This window comes from Dromiciops gliroides, chromosome 4 (assembly GCF_019393635.1).
Source record: "Dromiciops gliroides isolate mDroGli1 chromosome 4, mDroGli1.pri, whole genome shotgun sequence".
In the NCBI taxonomy this organism is placed as follows: Eukaryota; Metazoa; Chordata; class Mammalia; order Microbiotheria; family Microbiotheriidae; genus Dromiciops; species Dromiciops gliroides.
Window position 1 is genome coordinate 289,951,543 of NC_057864.1, and position 12,224 is coordinate 289,963,766.

Genomic DNA, 12,224 nt, shown 5'->3' on the forward strand with positions numbered 1-12,224 from the left:
ACAGACATTATTTCAATCATTTGAATCCATTTTCATGGTAATTTTTAAAGGCCCAGGAATGATATTTGACTTTTGAAGATACATACATGCAGTCATAAATAACAATCCTTGCACCTGGGTTGGGGAGGAGAGCTCCCCTCCTCAGAGGAAGAGGTGCAACCCCAGTAGGCTGAGGGGAGGAAGTTGTCCCCAGAGAACCATGAGGTTTTTATGCTATTCATTCTGAAGGGTGGGGATGGGGGGTGTGAACAGAAGGAGAATGTGAGGAGAAGAATCTTGCCTTGGGAAATTACCAAAAACACGAGTCAGGGGAATAAGAAGACACACATAAACACACACATCATTACACACTATTTGTAAAGAGGACTTAAGTGATTGGGTAAATCAGGACAGTGATATGCATGAGTTCATTTAGATGCCTGGTAGTGCAAACACTGACTCGTGAATGCTTTGTTTCTCTGTCTTATGAAACGTGGACCACAGTCACTCTGACATTTGATTAGTTTAAAAAATGATCGCTGTGGCAAAATTAGAAAAATGATCTGCCTGTTTTTTACCCCTTCCCTCCCAAATAATTTTAGATGCCTACTTTGAAGGAAAGATAGACAGAAGTTGAAACTTTGATTTGAACTTACCAAACCTGGTCAGGGCCTTCCTTCCTACAGGACAAGTAAATCACACCCTCAGCTGTCATTGATTTCTCTTCTCCTTGTGTGCCTGTGAATTAATAAATTATAGTACTTTCTTGTGCTAAATAAAGTTTTATCATTGATTAGGCCCCACGGGGACTAATTGCTTTTTGTTTACAAAAAGAACCGATCTATTGAGTTTTAGGAAATGTGCAACCTCAGACACCAAAATGGATTTTATTTGTGGGTCTAGTTTTAAAGATTCCTATTATTAAAATGTGTGCTCATCCTAATGCTTGTTTATATCTTCCACCCACCAGAATGGCTCCTGGGCCTAGATTCGTATGAGGAAGAATACATGAAAACATTGTTAATCTTCTGTCTTTACATGTTAAAAGAGCATAAAATCAATACTGTACTCATAAGCCAGGAATAACAATAATAAAAGATAGCCTTTCTATAGCATTTTAAGGTTTCCAAAAAACTTTAGATTTATTATCTCATTTTATCCTCACAAAAACCCTAGAATGCAGGCACTATTATTAACTCCATTTTAGAGAAGAGGAAAATAAGCAGAGGTTAAGTGACTTGTCCAAGGTCATAGACATAATTAGTATCTGAGGTTAGAGTTGACCTCAGGTCTTTTTGCTGCTAGGTCCAGGCCCACTATTCATTACCCCACCTAGCTGCCTTTAGAAGACAAGAAAGCCAATCTCCTCTCAAAGTCTTAGCTTCATTTCATCACTTTCCTAAGCAATATAGTATGCTTCTCCTTAGTAGTGCCTGTTAAACTGTAGCAAGACCTCCCAACCTTCTATGCAGAAGTAGGAGATGATGTCTGTACTGTCAAACTCAGTTCATGTTTTGATTAGTGGAAAATAAGCATTTATATAGCACCTATTATATGCCAAGCACTGTTCTAAGCACTCTACAAATATCATCTAATTTGATCCTCAAACAAACTTGGGATGTAGGTGCTTTTATTATCCTCACTTTACAGTTGAGGAAACTGAGGCAAATAAAGGTTAAATGATTAGCCTAAGATCACACAGTAAATATCTGAGGCTGGATTTGAATTCTGCTTTTCATGTTGAATTCTGCTTTTCCCGACTCCAAGCCCAACATTCTGTGTATTGTTATTAAATATCAAAAAAAGATAGACTTTATCTCTGGTTTGATTCTAATAAGATGAAATTTAATAGAGGAAAATTTTTGCATTTTTGTTTTAACACTTGGGTTCTATAAATGTACTTCACCAATGCAAGATATGAAGGAGGCATGGTTTAAAAGCAGTTTGCCTAAAGAAGATCTTGTAGTTTTAGTGGACTCAAAGCAAGTCAGCCATGTTTTATGGCAACCAAAAAGAGAAGATGATCTTGGGTTGCATTAAGAAGCAGAGATTCTGAGAATAAGCTTTTAGTGATATAGTGCTTTGCTTTGGTCAGACCACATCTGCACTATTGTGTTCAGTTCTGGGCATTACATTTCAGACTTGACATTGGTAAACTGGAAAGTATCTGGCAGAGGGCAGGTAGAAGGTGAAGGGTTTCAAGTCTATGGTACATGAGAATTGGTTGAAAGATCTGGCCTGGGAAAGAGATAATATAGGGAGATATGACTGCTTTCTTCAAAGGCTGTCTTCTGGAAGAGGGATTAAGGCAGAACTAGGAGCAATAGGTAGGAATTTAAAAGAGGTTATTTTAGGCAGGATGTAAAGAAAATCTTTCAAAGAATGCTACCCAGAAACAGACCAGGCTGCCTTCATAGGTCGTTGTTCCCCATCATCGGAAATCTTTAAGAAGGAATGGGTTATCTGTCATAATAGGACTTCTTTCAGAGGCAAAGGATGGTCCTTAGCCCACAATACTCCTTTTTACTTTTGAAATTTCATGACTTCCTGGTTCTGTGAACTAAATCAATTAACAGATAACTTGTTGTTTTTTGTTTTTGTTTTGTTTTGTTTTGTTTTGTTTTTGTGGGGCAATGAGGGTTAAGTGACTTGCCCAGGGTCACATAGTTAGTAAGTGTCAAGTGTCTGAGGTCGGAGTTGAACTCAGGTCCTTCTGAATCCAGGGCCAGTGCTTTATCCACCATGCCACCTAGCTGTCCCCCAGATAACTTTTTAAAAAGAGGAAGGGGGAGAAATTTACATGATAACTTTGTTATATATTTGGAGGGAATAGCAAATTGTACATGGTAGATTTGCAGTTTCACGTTCAATCATCGTCTTTTAATTGTACTGTTATGGGAATGCTTGTTTTGTTCCGTAAATTGAAAATAAAATAAATGTTTAAAAAATAAAATAAAAGACCAACATGCAAGGAGGAGACATTTCAGCTAACAAATGAAACAGCTGAAAATAATCTGAGATAAAAAGTTGGTTAATATACAATATGCCACTGTCATTATTTAATGGGTTAGGATGATAAATACAGTCACTGTTGAGTTCCAAATGATAGCACTATCAGATGCAATGGAATTCATTATTAGGTCATCTTACAGATAGCTTTAAGCAGCAGCAGGGAGGGTGGAGGCTGCCAATAAAAATTAATATGATGCAAATATATTGCTTAGCATCATTATGAAGAACTAGCCTGTGGCATTTAGAACTAATTGATGGTGTAATCATTGATACAGAGTACTGTGGATTTAGAAAGATTTTGATCTTGGTTTTCGTATGCTGTCACCAAAACTGTTTGAAAATTTTTCTTATCTTAAACAAACCAGAACTATAACATTTGTGAATTCCATTTCTCTCTTTTTTTTTTGTTTAAAGGGAAGGCGAGGCAAAACAGGCCCCCCTGGAAAACCAGGACCACCGGGACCTCCTGTAAGTAAATAAGGAAGGGGACTTTTAAAAAAATCTTTGTTTATGATGTTTTCATATTATTTTTTCTACCCTTAACTTCAGCATCCCAGACACATACACCTGTACTCAGTAATCCTGGAGATTATTTCTCCCTTTCTCTTCAAAAGTATTGGATTCAGACCCAAGGTGCATTATAATGCTCCTGAGTCCCACCCCTCAGGCAGCTGCTCAACTGTTCCACTCAAACTCTGTGTGAAAGTGGTGATTTTCAGGGAGGGCAAGGGTAGAACCCATACCTCCAGCATTCCAAAAAGCATTCTGAATGTCAAATGTCTCCCAGAGGCAGTTCAGAATTCCAAAGAGATAGGCCCTAGCTCTGTCCCTGTTGGATTCTGTTTTTCCCACTGTCTTAAATTACTCCCCTGTGCTAAATAAGGACATTGTCCATTCTGTGTGACTGTTGTCTGTATTCTCTCATAAATTTGACACAGGAAGTCCACCCACTAGACTGGAGTCCTTCCTCACTCTCTCCTGACATCCAGATAATACCACTGAAACCCTCTAGCTGTCTGTCTGGCATCCTTGCCATGTGACCAGCCTATCCTCTCTTTCCATCATTCATTTCCCTGATGACATCTTTTCCTCAGACATTCTGGTAAAATATAAGCTTCCTGAAAGCAGGCACCACTATCTCTCTTTTTGTTTGTATCCTTGGTCTTTAGTAGGCATTTTGTAAATACTTGTTGAATTGAATAAGCCACAGAGAGAGTCTTGAGTGCCTAGAACTTCAGAACTGGAAAGGAACACATAAATAATGTCATTAAAGAGGAAGGAAAGGCAATAAGTATTTATATTGTACCTACTATGTGCTGGCTATTGGACTAAGCATTTTACAAGTGTTTTCTCATTTGAATCACTTCATTATATGGATTAGGAAACTGAGGCATATAGAAGTTGTGACCAGTGTCACACACAGTTAGTTAGTGACAGAAATGGGAGTGGAGCCCAGGTATTTTGACTTTCAGCCTAGCCACTAATTCTAATACACTGAATAGGCCACTAAGCTCACTACCCAAAGGGCCACTTAGATGTTGTACAAATGCACTAAATGAACAGGATGAGTCACAGCTGATCCATTTATTTCTGCCACTCTGGCCATCCAAGCGAATTGCCACTTTATATTGATTTGACTGTGGCAATTAGCCCGAAAAGAATGGATTGAGCATCCTAGGATGCAGTCTTTCAGAGACTGCATTGTTGGCTTTTATTGCAGTTTTTTTTGGCAAGATGAAGGACATGAATTGGAATTTCCAATTATTGTCTTGCGGTTTAAAGGAGAGAAGCTGGTGCATGCTAACAGGGCAGATTAGACCTTCACATAGTTTACCAAATATATGAGACTGTGTTTAAGAGAGGATAATGATTGTCTCAGAGGAGGAATTCGAATGATGAAGGCCTTTGTGATTGAGCTTGCCAACTGTCTGAGTAGCATAAAGGATTAAACTTCATTCTGGAACGAGTACTCGACTATAGATCAAATGAGTTTACTGAAGAATTAAAAAGATTAAGAAATGCATAACTATATGAAGGGATTTATAGCTTTGAATGCTAGAGGTTTTTAGCTTAGAGGCAAACATGTATGTATGATTGGGCAGGGAGAGGGCACACAATGAAAGACTAGCATTGTTTTACTTAATGTATGTGATTCAGAATGTAAACCCAGACACAGGCCTGATGCCCTATGTTCATTAAACCTTGAGATGCACAATGTTTGGAAGAAAAAATGGTTATCTGTCTAAAGATTGTTTTTTTAACGTAATGATACCCAATTTGCTGGATTATAGTAAACAGAAAAAATCCATACAGAAAGGAAAAGATTCTTTGAATCAAAGGTTAAATTTTGATAAGAAGCTAGAGGAAAAACCGGGCTATGCTGGCTGTCAGCTGGTTTGGTGTTTATTTTTTCTGCCTTTTGATAAATCTGTGTCTGCCTAAACTACTTCTACAAACTAACATTTTATATATCTTTTGATTTTACTAGAGTGGCTCTATCATGGCCTGAATTGATTAAATATAGACAAGAACCCTGTAAAAAAAGTTAATCAACCCATGTCTTACTGTTTTTGTCTTTACATTCTTAGAGAATGTGGGCAAGAACAGTTTTGAGAATGAAACTGAAGCCATCAGTTTCCTAATACAACTCAGATTTTCATAGGGCTTTAAGATAAACACAAGGCTTTCCTCCTAATATCCCCATATGGTAGGTAGTATAACTATATTAACCCTATTTTACAGATGAGGAAAACCAATTCTAGTGGCCTGCCCAAGATCACATGGTTAATAAGTGTTGAAGTTGGTATTTGAACTTCAGGTCTTCCAAGTATAGGTCTGTGCACCACTCCATACTGCCTCTAATACAACATGATGAAAACAAATACAAGAATTTGTTTTTAGCAATCTCATTTTTCGTATCCCAAATAGGATATTGTGAAACTTATGCACCCCTTCTCAGAAAAATAATTTTAAATACATACAACAAAACACAGATTATCCCAAAAGTCTTAATGAAACTTTAATAGTTTAAAACTGTACTAAGACTTTTGGGGATACCTTGCATATATAATCAAAAAGGAAATCAATTACATTAAAGAAAAATAAAATATGTGTGCATTTATGTGTATATATGTGTATGTGTGTATGTGTGTGTGTGTGTGTGTGTGTGTGTGTGTATACATCCATACCTAATCACATTCATGGACCTTCTGAAATCTACCCACAAACTCTTAGAGGGGACCATGGATCCCAGGTTAATAACCCCTGCCTAAAAGGATGGAGTGTTTCCTTCCCCATGGGTTACACAAAAAGGAATTTCTTCAACCTATGTATCCATCAAGGTCTTGCTCAGGATAAGAAACTTGGTACAGAAATAGAACCCTAAACTCCAAGTTCATTGCTATTTTCATTATATTTATTTTAGTTCTTCAGAGATCCATGATTTCATCAGCAGGTATTGACTTTACCACCCTTCCACACCTTAGTAGATAGTTTAATAAACCACTGTGGCCATAAATTCATTCATCAACTTTGGACCAATTCCCCAGTAATAATCCTTTCTGACCTTGGTGGGACTTATGTTCAGACAAACAAATCCCATCATCTGTTTAGTCTTTTAGTTTGTTTGTTTGTTTGTTTAATATGTATCCTGCTACCACCCTGCCCTCAATGGATTGTAAACTCACTAGAATGTAAAATAGCAAAGGCTATTTCATTTTTGCCTTTCTACATGCCTTGCCTAAAGGAGCTAGCACATAATACATATTTGTTAAATTGATAGTCAGACTGAGCACTCCACAAGCTTAGCAGAATCACAGACTCAGAGAATTTAGAGATGGAAGAGAACTGTGGCCTTCTAATCCAACCCCAACCCCAAATTTATCTTCAGTACAATGTATTTGACCAATTGTCATCCCAGTCTCTGCTTAAAGACCTCCCATAATAATGATAATAAGGATTTATGTAGTTTTCTCTTTTTTTGTACCTTTTATTCGTTGTAATTATTTGAAAAGTCTCATGAAAATTGGGTAAGAATTCTTGAATATTCTGAATTGCTTGGGTTTTTTTCAGGTTAAACATTTTTATTTATATTTTTCTGTTCCAATTTTTATCCCTCCTTCCCTCCCTCCCCTCCCCCCTTCCCAAGGCAGCAAACAATACTATATGGGTTATACTTATATGATCATGCAACACATCATCAAATTTCTCACTTAATAAAAGAATGTGAAAAATAGCATGCTTCAGTCTGTTCCATCAAGATCAGTTCTTTTTTTTGAAGTGGATAGTATGTTTCATCAATATTCTTTTGGGATTGTCTTGGATCATTGTATTGTTGAGAATAGCCAAGTCATTCACAGTTCTTCATTGAACAATATTGCTGTCTCTATGTACAGTGTTCTCTTAGTTCTGCTCACTTCCCAGTATGTCATTTCATACATCACTAGAACTCGGGTGATCTTGGCATTAAGTAGACATTAAATGTCAGTTTTCTATCCTCTGTGCCATGCTGTCTCTCAGGGGGGAGAGATATATGGAGATTAAATATCTAGAAATTAAAATATAAACATGTTACACTAGACATTCTCAAAGTACCTGATTGATCCTCCAAGCTATGAAAAAAACTTCTGAAAAGAGTCCTTTTTTTCCCATCGTGGGTGAATCTGTCTACAGGAAATAACAGAAGAAAAGTGTCTTGGTATGTGAGTCCTTTCTCCCTCTGACCTTAAGCAAGCTCCTTTCCTTTTAAATCTTGCAGGTAGTCTCTGGGAAAAGCATTGTTTTTTTGTTTAGGAATGTCATATAAAACTGAAAAGTTAATTTAAAAAGAAAAGTCTTTTGTAGCATAGAAAGCCCTAGAGAATAAAGTAGTTCTATCTAATCCTTTCAAATGTGATTTTTTTTACTCAAACCAAATTTAGCATTGTTTCCTTTAATACTTAAGAAACACTAGTACCAGAACAATATTTCTCAAGCTGGAATACTTTGCACAGGGTCATTTCCTACAAATCCTCTTTTAGCTGGTTTTGATTTCTTCTGAAATAAGCTCTATAAGGAAACTGCTTTCTTGAAGCAAAAGTCTTACTGGATGTGTAGTAACTGGTCTGGAATTAATAATTGAATTGTCTTTATGTTAGCAACATGGTAAAATGAACCTGGGAGCCAGAAAGACCTGAGTTCAAGTCCTACCTCGAACATATACTGGCTATGTGATCCTAGGCAAGTCACTTAAACTATCAGTCCTTTGGTCAACGCTAAAAGTCACAGATGTTCTTAACTTTGGTTCCATGAACTTTATATGGATAGGCAGATAGCTAGATAGATGAATTTATATAGTGCATATGATGTTTTAATGTAATTGGTTTCTTTTATAATCCTATATATTTTCATTTTATGCTTTTAAAAACATTAGTCTGAGAAAAGATCCATAGGTTTACCAGATTGCTAAAGGTTTCTGTGACACAAAATAGATTAAGAATCCCTGTTACAGAAAAGGTGCCAACCAGCATTGGGAGAGGGGGTTTCCACATCACTTGTCTATCCCAAGTTTAGTTCCCTACATCAGTTTTCCAAGATGACATTCTACTCATCACTACTCTGCAGACTGTCACATCAAAAAGCAATTTTTATTCATCCAAGGAAAACCACTTGAAATTCCTACCCCTCTTAAACCTATGGTTAATAAAATCTTAATTAGATGTAATATTTATTAAATGAGAGTATTTTGCTTTCCATGTAGCTGAGAATTACCAGAAAACATCTTATTTTCATCTTGATGGTTTAGTTCACACTGTGATACTTCTTCATTCAATATGTGTGTGATCTCATCCTGATAGTATGGATTGTAGCCCATCCAAGCCTTCTCATCCCATGTGACTCTGGTCCATGGCCTCCTAGCTAGCTAGGCTGGCCAGTGAAGAGCAGGCAGAGTCTGCTGCTGAGACTGTATTCAAAGCCTCTCCATCCAGTAAGAATCTAGTAGAGTTTGCCCTCTGCTGGCATAAACTGCAGATACCTAAGGTCACCTTGTGGAAAATGTTTTTGTCATAAATATTTCAAATATGTACTAATAACCCTTTTCTGTCTTATTAATTAGAGCTAGCTAATATAGAGGTCAAAGAGTCTTCTGCTTGACCCGCAAATATATCCCCCATTTGAATGATAAAAACTAAAGTTCAAGCTTTTCATCAAATAATTACAGGTGTATTCAAATACAAATCAATCAAAAAGCCTTTAATAAGAACCTACTATGTGCTCGGTACTGTGCTAGGAAGATGCAAACGCAAACATAAAAGAGTACCTGCCCTTGAGGAATTTATAGTCTACTGAAAAAGATAGCATGCATATCTAGGTATAAAAAAAAAAGAAATAGAAGCTAATTTGAAGGATGAAGGCATTAGCAGCTGGGTTGATGGTTTCCTGTAGAAGGTGGCATTTGAATTGCTTTGAAGTAAACCAGGGATTGTAAGAGGGAGAGATTCCTCCTACTCCTCACCATCCTCCCTAAGTAATGGTAACGTTGAGTTTAATTTCCACTAAAGTGTAAATGACTAATGCCAGGTTTTTTTTTTCAGACCTGGTGTTTATAGGCTGTGAGCATAGGACAGTGAACAACTGAAAGAGAAGGGGGCATCATAGGAAATAGGAAAGATTTGGAAAAAAGGAGATTGGCAGTCTCAAAAGAGAAATTGTGTCTTCTTCACCAGTTTGCTTTCTACCTGCCTTTGTTACTAAGTATGGAATCCTGAGCCTAATTGAATCTTTCTTTGATGATTCAGGATATTGCAGTGCCTCTAGGTCATAGTTCTGAGCATGAATTCTAATTGTGGAGTACTGCAGTTGTAAGAGATTGAGCTGAGTCAGCCCTGACCTCCTAGAAATTGATTTTAGTGTAATCCCTGATATTATCTTATTTTCTTGGGATTTGCCTTCTCTTTTGCTTCCCTTCTCCCCTTCAAAGAGGAATACAGTTTTAAAAATGCTGTCTAATGAAGGTGCTTTTTTTTTCCTCCAAGTGTCTTTCAGGGAAGCCACTCATAGAATAATACAAACATAGAAGCCTTTTCTACATAATGCACATAGATGAGCAAAATCTTGAGCAATAAATAGGTGATTATAACATTTAGATTTAATTACTCAGTGATATTTTTTTTTCCTCCTGTTTACAGCTTACTCCCACTCACATGTTGCTTGGTTACTTATCTAAACATCTTTTTTTTTTCCTCCTGCCAGGTTTGGTTCATTTTAGTTTAATGGTGTTTTCATTCACAGATACTACTACATTACCAGCCTCCTGGCCACATCATTGGAAACAGTTCATGAAATTGGGTGTGTTTAACCTGGAGAAGAGAAAAACCTTCAGGAGATACAAAAATTGTCTTCAGATATTTGAGAGCCTGTCATTGGGAGGAGGGATTAGATTTGTTCTAAATGCCACCAGAGAAAAGAATTTAGAACTTGGGCGGGGGAGGGTGGGGTGCTGTTGCAAAGAAGTAATTTTGAGAATTTCCTAACCATAAGAACTGTCCAACGGGAAATGGGCTGTGAGATGTAGTGAGCAGGATGAGATATCAGGGATGCTGTAGAGGAAACTTCTCCATTGGATGGGAGATTGGACTCATTGCTTTCTAGTCTTTTCCAGCTCTCTGATTCAGTGTTCTAAATAGAGCACCGCTCTCCATATTTTCCTTAAAAGCCTTGCAATATGTGCTTGGATTATCCAAGTAACCAAATGATTTGAGAAGAAGAAAGGGAGAGACAGTCAGACAGATAGGTAGACACAGAGGCAGACAGAGACACAGAGAGAAAGGCACAAGAACATAGAGACAGACAGAGAGAAAGGATAGGAGGAGGGAGGGGAGTTGGAGGGGTTGATAGAGATGAAGGGGGAGAAGAAAAGAGAAAGCTTTCTTTTAAACTAATGGGGTTTCGTTTAAGATTTGGAAAGCCTCAGTTTATTCTCATTTTCACTTGCCTTATAAAAATTGAAGAAAACAGCTAGAAATAGGGAGGGGAGAGGCACACAGGAGAATTCATCTAATGAGCCATTACAAACATCCATATGAGCTCAGCCATTTGACATTCTCCTTTGCCTTTCATTCATCACTACTGTTTTAAAAAAAGGCATTTATTAAAAAGCCACATTAATTTTAAAATGTGTTATTATTTCTTCCTGATACTGGGCTCTTGATATTCTTCCCTTTCTTCCTGGCATTGTTTTTGTGCATTGTTCAATTAGTGTAATATGAGAGCCGAGCAGTGTTCTCAGATTTGTCACAATTTAGAGCATGGTGATTTATGCTGAAAATGGGAAGCCAAGAAATCAGAAATGTAAGGCAGCAGCACCCTCTAGTGCTTCTGCAGAAGGCTCTCTGTCTGTTTAAACAAGAATGACACCCTCTGAGAGAGAAGGTACTACAGAAGCCATTCATTCCAACCCATACCTGAAGAGGAGCCCCCTCTGTAACATCCCTAGCAAGGAGTCACCCAGCCTCTGCTTGAAGAATTTAGTGTCGGGTAACTCACTACCAGCTTTTTCCACTTGTTAGGATATTTTTCCTTACATTGAGCCAAAATCAGCCCCTCCTCTTAGTTACTTGTATGTTGCTGCTATCGGTGAAGAATTTTTCCAATATATGAGACGAGTATAATCTTACTTTTTGCAATTTATCTTCTTCATTTTAAGCTATGTTTTCTACTTAGCAAATATATTATGGGTGAGCTACTATTTATGTATAAAGAGGAGGTATTTCAACCATTTTTACCATCTTATTAGATGGTAAAATCCTTCCTTGAAATGAAATTCTTGAAATTCTTACTTCATGGCACTATTAAATGACTATCTATTGAAAAATGCCTGATAAAAATCAGTGTATGTGAATTGGGTATGTATTTTTCTCACAAATAGAATGTCTTCTAAAAATTATTGGCAATCGAGCACAGGCAATATAACATAGTAACCCCCCCACCCCACCCCCCACCCCCGAGATTACTAACATTCCTCCTTTGATCAAGCTTTCACATTTTGGTTTTAAATTCCACATAGAAGAACCTCTTACAAATTCAAAATATTCGTAGTTAAATTTTTCTGAACTTGAGATTTTAATTAGATCATCTCTACCCACTCAGTGACTACATGACTTAAAGCAAGCCATTTAACCCATCTGAGCCTCAGTTTCCACATCCATGAAATGAAGGCATTTGACTAGATGATCTCTAAGGTCCTTTCCAACACT

At 37.3% G+C, this 12,224-nt stretch overlaps 1 protein-coding gene across 1 annotated transcript in view; it reads left to right on the forward strand.

The window, feature by feature from the left end:
• COL19A1 (collagen type XIX alpha 1 chain) overlaps nt 1-12,224 on the forward strand; it is a 438,272-nt gene that overhangs the window by 259,137 nt on the left and 166,911 nt on the right. Inside the window, 1 exon segment of the mRNA XM_044002760.1 lies at nt 3,406-3,459. Coding sequence (XP_043858695.1) covers nt 3,406-3,459 — 54 coding nt within the window.